General features: G+C 44.8%; 9 protein-coding genes across 9 annotated transcripts; 4 read left to right on the forward strand and 5 right to left on the reverse strand.

Annotated features, from left to right (window-relative positions):
• Positions 1–145: 145 nt before the first annotated feature.
• Positions 146–1,842, reverse strand: J056_003478 (uncharacterized protein; the record flags this gene model as incomplete). The annotated part of the gene is made up of 11 exons (XM_009268701.1): positions 146–463; positions 511–610; positions 665–677; positions 732–760; positions 807–898; positions 943–1,078; positions 1,124–1,230; positions 1,277–1,407; positions 1,464–1,539; positions 1,584–1,684; positions 1,731–1,842. The coding sequence occupies 11 exons, from the start codon at positions 1,840–1,842 to the stop codon at positions 146–148; spliced, it is 1,215 nt and encodes a 404-aa protein (XP_009266976.1).
• Positions 1,843–1,888: 46 nt separating this feature from the next.
• On the reverse strand, positions 1,889–2,368 carry J056_003479 (uncharacterized protein; the record flags this gene model as incomplete). Its single annotated transcript, XM_009268702.1, has 2 exons — positions 1,889–1,909; positions 1,964–2,368. 2 exons carry the CDS (start codon positions 2,366–2,368, stop codon positions 1,889–1,891), a joined length of 426 nt encoding a protein of 141 aa, XP_009266977.1.
• A 52-nt stretch (positions 2,369–2,420) lies between these two features.
• On the forward strand, positions 2,421–3,482 carry J056_003480 (uncharacterized protein; the record flags this gene model as incomplete). Its single annotated transcript, XM_009268703.1, has 1 exon — positions 2,421–3,482. The coding sequence occupies one exon, from the start codon at positions 2,421–2,423 to the stop codon at positions 3,480–3,482; it is 1,062 nt and encodes a 353-aa protein (XP_009266978.1).
• Positions 3,483–3,575: 93 nt separating this feature from the next.
• On the reverse strand, positions 3,576–4,565 carry J056_003481 (26S proteasome non-ATPase regulatory subunit 4; the record flags this gene model as incomplete). Its single annotated transcript, XM_009268704.1, has 1 exon — positions 3,576–4,565. One exon carries the CDS (start codon positions 4,563–4,565, stop codon positions 3,576–3,578), a length of 990 nt encoding a protein of 329 aa, XP_009266979.1.
• A 108-nt stretch (positions 4,566–4,673) lies between these two features.
• Positions 4,674–5,560, reverse strand: J056_003482 (50S ribosomal protein L1; the record flags this gene model as incomplete). The annotated part of the gene is made up of 4 exons (XM_009268705.1): positions 4,674–4,738; positions 4,796–5,123; positions 5,176–5,243; positions 5,302–5,560. 4 exons carry the CDS (start codon positions 5,558–5,560, stop codon positions 4,674–4,676), a joined length of 720 nt encoding a protein of 239 aa, XP_009266980.1.
• A 61-nt stretch (positions 5,561–5,621) lies between these two features.
• Positions 5,622–5,932, forward strand: J056_003483 (uncharacterized protein; the record flags this gene model as incomplete). The annotated part of the gene is made up of 2 exons (XM_009268706.1): positions 5,622–5,756; positions 5,801–5,932. 2 exons carry the CDS (start codon positions 5,622–5,624, stop codon positions 5,930–5,932), a joined length of 267 nt encoding a protein of 88 aa, XP_009266981.1.
• Positions 5,933–6,243: 311 nt separating this feature from the next.
• J056_003484 (N amino acid transport system protein) lies at positions 6,244–7,820 on the forward strand (the record flags this gene model as incomplete). The annotated part of the gene is made up of 4 exons (XM_009268707.1): positions 6,244–6,279; positions 6,323–7,047; positions 7,096–7,222; positions 7,269–7,820. The coding sequence occupies 4 exons, from the start codon at positions 6,244–6,246 to the stop codon at positions 7,818–7,820; spliced, it is 1,440 nt and encodes a 479-aa protein (XP_009266982.1).
• A 1,062-nt stretch (positions 7,821–8,882) lies between these two features.
• J056_003485 (Putative transporter) lies at positions 8,883–10,081 on the forward strand (the record flags this gene model as incomplete). Its single annotated transcript, XM_009268708.1, has 2 exons — positions 8,883–9,873; positions 9,927–10,081. The coding sequence occupies 2 exons, from the start codon at positions 8,883–8,885 to the stop codon at positions 10,079–10,081; spliced, it is 1,146 nt and encodes a 381-aa protein (XP_009266983.1).
• Positions 10,082–10,300: 219 nt separating this feature from the next.
• On the reverse strand, positions 10,301–10,702 carry J056_003486 (uncharacterized protein; the record flags this gene model as incomplete). Its single annotated transcript, XM_009268709.1, has 3 exons — positions 10,301–10,324; positions 10,370–10,569; positions 10,603–10,702. 3 exons carry the CDS (start codon positions 10,700–10,702, stop codon positions 10,301–10,303), a joined length of 324 nt encoding a protein of 107 aa, XP_009266984.1.
• Between the last annotated feature and the right edge of the window lie 18 nt (positions 10,703–10,720).

The raw sequence follows: 10,720 nt of genomic DNA on the forward strand, positions 1-10,720 counted from the left end.
TCTTGCTCAAATTTCCGTTTTTCTTAATTGGAGTCAGGCTATTCCAGATTTGTTATGTAATATTCATGAATCGTAGTATTGTCAAGATCGTTAGCGTTAGTTGATGATATAGTGATACAAATGCCAATCTCGCAACCAAACTAAATCACATATCGCTATACTCCCTCTGGATGAATTTTGCGATAGTAGCGAGCTGGATGTTGGTAGTACCTTCGTAAATAGCGCCGATCTTACTATCGCGCCAGAACTTTTCAATGCCCGTCTCCCTCGTAAACCCAACTCCGCCAGCCCATTCGATTGCGTCACCCGAGACAGCTTGTGCGATGCGCGAAGCGTAGTATTTGGCCATCGCCGCCTCTTTGGTAAATGGTTTACCTTCTTCTTTGAGTCTCGCAGCGTTGTATGTGAGAAGCTTAGCGGCTTCTATTTGGGTGTGGGCGTCTGCGAATGCGAATTGCATGCCCTGTGTGTGGTTGGAGTGTAGTGTAATTATTTCATACCCCTACTCACTTGGAATTCCCCTACAGCCTTGCCGAATTGCTTGCGTTGGTATGTGTACGGTACTGCTTTGGCGAATGCGCCTTGAGCGAGACCAATCATTTGAGCAGCGCTGAGTGGTGAGTGTTGAGTGCGGAGTTGCACAACTAAAAAAAATACAACTCACATTCCAATTCTACCTGTGAATTTTGATGAGTTGTACAGTAAATACTAAACAAAACACCGCCACACACCTTCGTTGAGTATGTCGATGGCTATCTTGCTGTTAATTGATTAGATTCTGCGTAGTAGGCAAATCGAGAACACACTATCCTTTGCCGACTTGGCCCATGACTTGGTCATCGCGGACAAATACATCGTCGAAATTGAGGACACAGGTTGAAGAGGCTCTGATGCCGAGCTGGAAGGAGGTTAAAGGAAGTGAATGAGCGTGAAAGACACCACCTTCTGCTCCTTCTTGGCAATTTGGACACCTTGGTCTTTATCGACGATGAAACACGTGATGCCTTTGTAGCCAAGGGAAGGATCTACATTGGCGAAGACGAGGAATACTTGAGCTTCTGCGGCGTTGGTGATCCACCTAAGAATATGTGTTAGAGTGGGTAGTATTCAACAATTCTCTGACATTTTTGTACCATTGAGGATATAGCCATTGTCAGTCTTTGTGGCTTTGGTTTGGAGAGCGAAAGCGTCAGAGCCGGATGCCGGTTCGGAGAGACAGAAAGAGCCGATCTGAGGGGGTTTAAAGGGGAATACACGACTAATACACGTAGCTGACCTTATCGGTAGTCAACTGGGGCAGATAAAGCTCCTTTTGAGGATCTGTAGCGTATTTGTTGAAAACTGTACAAACAAGGGTGTTGTGTACATCGCATAAGACACTGACAGATGGATCGACCTTTGCAAGTTCTGTGGGATGCTCTAGTGTGATGACGTATTCGATAACATCAAGACAAGTAACGCACCCTCGATGGCCAAAATAACACTCATGAAAGAGGATTCAGAGCCATTGAACTGAGAGTCAACCTCGATACCCATTAGCTGTGATTTGTTGGTAAGACATACGATATAAACACGCCTCTCACGCCTTGATTGAATAGATGAGAGATTACGTCATTGCTCATATGCTCAGATTCATCCATTTCTCTAACTTTGGGGGAGATAGCTGATTGAGCCAGTTTGCGTACTGTGGAGGGTGTTACATGGTGTCATAACCGGCGAGTAGATCTAACCGGAGTCTTGGAGCATTATCTCATCGGCGGAGAGAGATGAGAGAGATGAGAATGGCCTAAATTTATTAGATCTAATAAAGTAACTGCCACGCCTAATAATGTTATTTAACATGATGGTTAGGGATAGAGATGAGTATTTATCTGTTTTATATTTTAAATTAAAAACCAGGTGTAACGACCTAGAGTGGATGTTAGTTGTGGCTCTTGGCTCTAGTATACGCAGCCAGACTCACGCCTTGCTGTTGCTTGTTATCACCCTCAGGAGAGAGCATTTGCTGTGCGCCTGATTGCTGGGCCATCAACGACTTCTCCTCCATTGAGATTCTACTCTCATCTTCAATAGCCAGTGCGAGTGGTAAACCAACTAGTAGTGAAGAAGTTGTAACAACCCAAACGAGGTTTCCAAGTACTTTACTTGAACTTCTTGTAAAATTGAAGGTGGTTGTTACTTTACTTAAAATTGAGTTTCTTGTCTCTAATGGAATTATATCCTTCAATGCTGAAAATCTTTCAAAGTATGTCTCTTGTGATGGATCAAATTCTTCCTCAGCGTCAACTTCCTGCTCAACGTCGCTGTCCTCACTAATCTCCTCATCTGTGTATTCATCCTCGCTTTTTAATTCGTGAATTTGTACCATTTTGGTGGTTGTAGTGGATGTAGTGGTTCTAGCAGTGTACCAAGCAACTTCCATGAAACCCTTCTTCAAGCACACGGACTACAAATTCAGAATCAAGTTTGAATATTACAAGCCTCTTTTACTTGGATCGCCTTCCCACTCGTACACCGCTTACATACGCTCTCAATTCCGTACCTATAAACACACCAAGAAGGCTAACAGGGTGAGGCAGTTGATTGCTAAATTCGACAAGCAACTACAACAGCCACCTGCGATACTAGCCATAATTGGTGATAGATGGTTACGCGTATCTCAATCTCGTCAACAAGAACATGAAAAACGATACACACGGCACCTCTACAACATTCAAGCACACGTAAAGACACGCCTCACTGGCTCTCTTATCTACCCAACCTACCATAATCCACCTCTCCCCCGTCTCAAACCACAGCCACTCGAGATACACTCTATGATTCGTCGAAGAGTGCTCAAACGTTTTAATATTCTCAACCAACTCAAAATCGTTAGTGGTCATATACACGACTACACTATGGAAAAGCACTTTTTTAACTTTCTCGGTTTGTCCTTGGATAGCTCCTACATTGTCAATCTCTTCGCTGCGAAAGATTACCTCACGCGTAAACTCGACGATGATTATCGTAGATCTCAGATGAAATTTGCTAGTAATCATCTCATTCGTTTTAGACGCTTACATGATAAGAGAGTGATGATGCGCAGAAGGAGTATCGAGTGGAGAAAAACTAATCACCCGCGTTTAATTAATCACTGGAGATGCTATCTTGGTGATAGGAGGAGAGCGCGACAGAGAGATGCTGCTCGATTGCGATTGAGTGCGTTGGCAAATGAATCAAATCAATCAAATCAATCATTAAAATCACCAACGTTACCCCCACCAAGTCGCACTAAACATCGCATTAGAAAACACACACAAAACACCCACTCTAAGGCACCCTATCGCGATATATTCCTCAAGCCATTGTCAAAGGTTTATGATCAACTTGACTACAATGATGAACCTGCTCTTAAAGTGGCATACGACTATTCTAAACCCCCTCAGTCTCTTCTTAATTCGTCTTCCTCACCTCAAAATATCAACAAGTGGAGTAAAAAGTAGACTCACAATAGACACTCAAAGACACACTAATAAAAATGCTCATAGAAATACCCTAAACACCCCATCATACCAATATAAACCATGCATAAACTATTACTTGTTTTCCTCTTTGTTATTCTGCATCGACATGGCAATTGCCTTTTGAATCTCATCTTCTTCGTCAGCGTCAGCATCTGCCTCAGCGATAGCACTGTCCTCTTGGTTAGATGGCTTACTCTCCACAGCCATCTCTACATCATCCTCCTTCTTTGCCTCCTTAATCTCGCCCTGCTGGCCTCTATGAGGTGTTTCTGTGTCCTCGTCTATCTGCTCCATATGTTCCACGTTCTCAGGCTGACTAGATGTGGTAGTCTGTCTCGCCTGCTCCTCTTCCATCGACATGCGCAAAGCCATAGCGAGTTCAGGATCGAGGGAGGGGTCAACGCCAAATTCGAATGTGGAGGAGGAGGAAGCCGGAGCGCCAGCGCCAGCACCAGAACCAGAACCGCCTTCATCTGGATCTACGCTACCTCTAATAACCGGGGAGTTGATGAGATAATCGCTCAACACCGTCTGATTGCCGGGAGGAACGCAAAGGAGTCTGTTATTCTCAGCTCCACCTACAGCCTCAATGAAATGGTGCAACTTGTTTGCATTCTCATCCACTTCCCCAAACACAACCAAATCGACAGCGACATTGTTCTTCTTGAGTTTCTTCCCCAGCTTCTCCAACTCGCTCACCTCCTCGCTCACGGGACTGCCAATGAAAGCGACGATGCGCTGTCTCTGCACTTTGTTCTGACGATGTTTGAGGGCTAGCTGAGCGACTTGGACGCCATGGAGGAAATCGAGCTCGCCGGATATCTTAACATCGTGCATCGACGCTATTATCTTGGCATCATCAGCCGTACTAGTTACGAGAACTTCGGGGGAAGGACCAGCGAATGTCATTAAACCAACTGTGTTCTCGGGATTCATGTTCATTTTCGCTTGCGCAAGCAACCCAACGCCGTCAACTTGCGCTTGGAATCTGTTCGGCAGTATATCGCCATTCCTCATGTACTCAGAGTTATCAATCAACACAAATGATGCTTCTAGTACCATATTTTGGTTGCGTTGAGGTGATGAGCGTGGTGGTGAAGTGTGCGCATGCGATGACGCGTTTAGAAAAAAAAAGATAAATGATGTATTGTATATTGTATATTTGTAGAGCTACAACCTCAATTCAAAGGCTTTGCCTTGTGTACTGCTGAGATAGATCTTCTCGACCACCGTCACTGCGAGTTGGAAAGGCAAAAGGTTAGCAAGGATATCTTCAAACACCTTCCACTCACGTCGTCTAGGCTGACCTGGAGCAGCGTCTACAATAGCACCACTCCTCAATCCATCGACAAACTGTCTGATATTCTCCTCCAATTGGCCACCTTGGAATTGTATTCTGCCAACGCCTAGTCTCACCACGCCAACGCGATCACCCCTCCAGCCCACCTTACCTCTGGCCTCGTTGATAGCGGATGGGATATCGGTAGTAACGGTGCCGCGCTTCTCGGCTGGCATCAGTCCCTTTGGACCGAGCATCCTGGCGAGATTCTTTTGTACGTGCGGGAGAATCGATGGGTGAGCTATGGCTTTTGTGGGGAGGGCTTGAGAGCCAGATAGGAGCTGTCGGAGGAAGTGTGTGAGACTGATTGTGCTAATGATACAACCCACTCACATCCTGAACCAATTCCTCACCGCCTACTATATCAGCCCCGGCAGCTCTGGCGTCTTTAGCATCCTGGCCTGTATAACGGGGATATTCAGGTGAGATTGCCGCTGTATCACCTCAGACACCACCCACCCTCTGCGAAAACAAGGACAACCTCTTTGTGTTTACGTGGATCATGGGGCAATTCAACCATCCCCCTTAGTGGAATATGTCCTTTCTCCTTCTTGGTGACGACTGTAAGCTCGAATGCAGACCACGGGCGATTGGCGTCGATGGATTTGAGGTTGGCGGATGCATCGCCCACGCTCACCCTATTAGCAGAAAGCTTGGCCTTTGATTTGGCCTGGAGGGAGAGAGAGCTGCTGATTAATTTTACAAACGTATTGCGCATCGTTGGGTTGGTGTGTTGAAGAGCGGTCTTCTCTCTTCGCCTCGATTCAAGTGACTGAAGGATGAAAATCACCAGCAAAGCACTGCAGCTTTACTCCATCGCCAGGTCTCGCACGAACAACCTGCCCGTCTACACCGAGTACAAACGCGGCAATCAAATTTCAACCATTATCAGAAAAGTAGAGGGTGATGGCAAGGTGGGTTGAGGGAGTTGTTGTATAGCCACTCACACTCCCCCAAGTCCCTCAAGCAGGACATACTCACAGATATCCCGTATCTGGACATCAAGCTCAAGCTCCCAAAGAACCAGCTGTACATAAACGGCGACCACTCACGGCAACTCAGACAGTGGCTTGAGAGCAGGCACTTTTAAAATCCCTTTCAAATGTACTTTTATTCATTTGTGTATCAGATCCGGCAGAATGTTTGTGTTTTGCGATTTAGTACATTGTTAATATAGATTTGATTGCTTAATCCCTTGAGACTCGTTGTCGAGCTTGTTGGACTGCCGGTCGCCACAAGCAAATCTTCTGCGAACAGCTAATACTTGAATAACAGCCAACGTTACACTATTAATTTACGCAGGCCATCTAAACAAACCAACTAAGCTGTGTTTTCCCGCAAAAACATTTCTTAATTGAGCCACTCTACGCTTCCCACTACTTCCTTACATCGGACCACCAAATGACAACAAAAGAGGAAAGTGATTTCGTCGTGGGGGTGAGTGACACGCACTCTCTCTACTCCTCTTACTCCCTCCAAGTCCCACATCGCCCACTCAGGAGAAGACAACGATAAGAAGTCGCTCGAGAAAATGAAGGACGAGGAGGCCGTGTTTGAAGCACATGACGGGGAATTAGAATTCCAAACGCTCAACTGGCCAATGGCTGCTATCGTCATGACTAAGATTCAATTCGGTTTAGGTATCTTATCCGTCCCTTCCGCTTTTGCAACTCTCGGTGCCGTGCCCGGTGTAATCATCCTCCTTGTGATGGCTGCAATGACTACCTGGGGCTCTATTGTCACCTACAACTTCCGCCAGCATCACAAATCCACTCACTCCGTCCCGGATATCGCCATGATCATGGGAGGTGAGACTGCCCGAATCTGTCTCTTTTCTTTCTATATTCTCTATGTTATTTTCGTATTGGGGGCTCAGCTACTCTCTATTTCTATCGCTTTCAACGCAATTACTGCACATGGAACGTGTACAGTTGTATTTACTATCGTCGCTATGGTTCTAGTCGCCTCAGTTGGCTCACTTAGAACATACAGGATGCTTTCTTGGCTTGCCTGGATTGGCGTTTTTTGCATCCTCGCTTCCGTTCTCATTCTCACTATCGCCGTCGCCGTCGGTTCGGATAGACCTGCCGCCGCGCCATCTACTGGTCCTTACGATAAGGAGGTTGCCGCTACTGAAACTGCCACTTTCGCTGATGCTATGCTGGCTATTGTCAATCTGCTTTTCGCTTATGCTGCTAGTCCAATGTGGGTGATTTGCATATAGCATGGAAATCAACTCACTCCACTCTTCAGGTTCGTTTCCATCTTACCGGAGATGCGCAAACCAAAGGATTTCCCTAAGGCTCTTTATATGTGCCAAGGAAGCATTACTGTGGTCTACATCGCACTGGGTGTCACCATTTACTACTATACGGGCCAGGTGAGCTATAGAGGCGGTGCACAGTAATAAACTAACAAATACGCAGTACATTGCCAGTCCTGCACTGGGTAGTGCGACTGAGGTAATCAAGCGTGTTTCATACGGTGTCGCCCTGATCGGTCTCATTGCAGGCGGCTCCAACATCTGCCACTCGCTCGCCATAGCCATATTCGTACAGTCAATGCGCAACAGCCCTCACTTCAAAGCGAATACGTGGGTGTTCTGGGCAGTGTGGCTGGGGTGCGCACTCGGTGTGTCAATTCTCGCATTCATCATCGCATCTGTTATCCCCTTCTTCGATTCACTCCTTGGACTTATCGGATCCGTCTTCTCGAGCTTCTTCTGCATCTGGTTCAACGCTATCGTCTGGTTCTACCTCTACTTCCCCCAGGAGCCTAACAGGAGTTGGCTGGATGGGTTTAAGAAGAAGAGCACGTCGCACTGGATCAAGTCTATCGTCAACGTATCCATCGTCGTCATTGGCGTCTTTGTCACCGTTGGTGGTCTCTACGCTTCCGTTATATCTATCAGAGATCAGTTCGACGCTGGCCTCGTTGGCGAACCCTTCTCTTGCGCAGATACTTCGGCTACCTCGTGATCACACGCGTACTATAGAGGCGCGGTGAAGATAAAGGAAATAAGAAAAAGCCATATTTAACACGGACATCTCTCTCTCTCTCTTCACGACTCTTCAATGCATTGGATTCCTCTATAGACACACACACTCTCTCTTTCGCGTCAAAAAACCCCATATGGATGTAATCTATACTATTCTATCTAATTCATTATTGAAATCGATGTGTGAATGCAAAGAAGACTTGTTGGTACAAACATGAAAAGATTGAGTAGACTTTTTGGTATGGAGATTTTTTTATTTTTTTATTTTTGCTTTTATCTTAGTTTTTATTATTTATGAAGCTATCTACACGGACTATGACCTCAAAAGGAGAAGGTGGAGAGAACTCTGGATTCGAAGAGACAAGACAATCTCAGCACAATAAATTCAACATTTTCAAGCTCTACGAAGATAAGCGTTGGTCTCGGCGTTCATGGTTCAATGAATTAGCTCCGTTCCGAGGGATCCTACTTGATATCAAGGTAAGCAAATGACGCAGTTTCAATCTAAATTTTCATCTTCATTTTAAACAGCAAAGAATTCCTTGGTACTTTTCTGATTGGATGACTGCTTTTCGTCCTCGAAATCTACCCACCGTAGTCCTTTACGTTTTCAGGATGTACTTCATCAAGTAAGTCGAATTACTCTCCACTTTATTTAATCCAACATCCTACAAAGCCTTATGCCAGCGATAGCCTACGTTCTTGATATGTATCATCGAACGAATGCGGCATATGGTATCAATGAAGTCATTCTATCCTCGGCGATGGCTGCCATTATTTTTCCCCTCTTCGCTATACAGCCTTTGACCTTTGTTGGTATCACTGGTTTAATCAATCTTGTCAGTATCAAGATTTTTCTCTTCTTTTCTCTGATATGTCTTTCAAGGTTAATTATACACAATATGACATAGTTGTCGGCTACTATGGCCTTAACCAAATGGATTACTTACGCGTTCAAGCTTGGTCTCTCATTTGGTCAGCAATTTTTCATTTTATCGGTGCAATCTTCAACACATGCGATTTTGTTCGGTTTATTACGGATATGACAAGTGAAACTTTTGGATACTACGTAGGAGTTATCTACATTGAAAAGGGTATTGAGCTCCTTATACTCGAATTTGAGCCAAGTCCTCTAGACAATGCAACGGGCTGGCTAAGTGTTACAATTGCCATTCTTTTTACTGTCTCTGTTTACCTAGCTTCTGCAATTGGTGGAACAACCTATTTACCATTCCGATTACGACACTTGGTTGCATACTTTGCCTTCATCGCTGGAATCCTTTTCTGGACAGGTTTCAGTCATTTCCCTGAAAATAGTCTAAGACGCATTCCCATAGAAAGGTTACCAATTACTAAGAGCTTCTTCCCTACAATGGACCGACCTTGGTTAGTTGATTTTTGGAATATAGAAGTTCGATGGGTATTTGTTGGTTTACCTTTGGGTTTCCTTATCACCCTTTTGTTTTGGTTTGATCACAATGTCTCCGCGGTGATGGCACAAAGTCGCAGTTTTCCTGTCAAGAGACCGGCCGGATTTCATTGGGACTTTTTTGTTCTTGGTATAACAACCTTTATAGCAGGTATCTTGGGACTTCCAGCTCCTAATGGCTTGGTACCTCAATGTCCTTGGAGCACAGAATCTCTTTCGATATTCAAACAAAGGACTGTTAATGAAAATGTAGAGGACCAGCCTTCAAAAAGCAAGCCCTCTACCAAGATAGAAATTACCCGTCTTGTTGAACAACGAGTTGGGTTTTTAGTCGTGGGAGGATTGACTTTGGCAACCATGTCCAGGCCTTTTCTTGTGGCATTAGGCACCATGCCACGAGCTTTATTTTCAGGTGTGTTCATATTGGTAGGTTGGACTAGTATCGAAAAAAATGGAATCACCGTTCGTACGTTGGCGTTATTTAGAGATGCGGCTTTCGTACAAGGCGAAAAATTGCACACTATTCGTCGTGTAAAGATAGCTCTCTATGTCGGTATTCAATGGTTGTTTTTCGCGATGACAATTGCAATTAGTCAAACAATTGGTGAGTAGATTAAGGAAACCAAGTGGTATACGGATTAACGTGGTTTATATCAGCGGGTATCGGATTCCCAGTAATAATTATCCTGCTTATCCCTACGCGACATTATTTGGTACCACTTATGTTCAGTGCAGAGGAACTGGACGTACTTGATGCACCCACTGCCAATGCTGACGTCGTATGGAATTCTATCGGCGGTAAGCCAGAATGAGGATTTCTTACTTGCTTCTTGGAAATTAATAGTAACATTAACATTTGTATATTAAAGCGTTATATGTAATGTATTCTTATAATATTATGCACTGTTTGATACTTGTTACACAAAATCCACGCTAGAAATCACGCTAGAGTCGTTGTTAAAGCATTATTTCTTTATCGCACGGACTTCAAAAGTAACTCTATATTTATTTCAAACAATCTCATTAAATCATTAGTAAACCGAAGCACCGCCGGACTGCAGCGTGGTGAGTGACGCGTTAGAGCACAACGCACAACCTACCTCAATAGCCTCCATCTCGTACTCGCTGTAAGGAGCGAACTTAATCTTGTGGAATCGTTGAGGCAAATCCCAGAAATTAGTGTAAGTGTTGGGTGCGGATGGCGTTGGCTGTGTGTAGTTTTCACGTGCCTGTACAAACGAAGCAAAGTTATCCTTAAAATCCTTTGGCGCATCGGGATGAGGATGTGGTGGTTCTGGTTCTATGGCTTGTGTGAGCTACCAATCTCACTCACTATCATCGATAATCTCCTCACCTTTGCTCCACACTCTCCTTCCCAGGAACTTGATCCTGGGTGTATGCACATGCTCGAGTATTATCCTCGTTGCTCTCATTTTCTATCGCTCTTGGTG

Source organism: Wallemia ichthyophaga, assembly GCF_000400465.1.
Source record: "Wallemia ichthyophaga EXF-994 unplaced genomic scaffold scaffold4, whole genome shotgun sequence".
NCBI lineage: Eukaryota > Fungi > Basidiomycota > Wallemiomycetes > Wallemiales > Wallemiaceae > Wallemia > Wallemia ichthyophaga.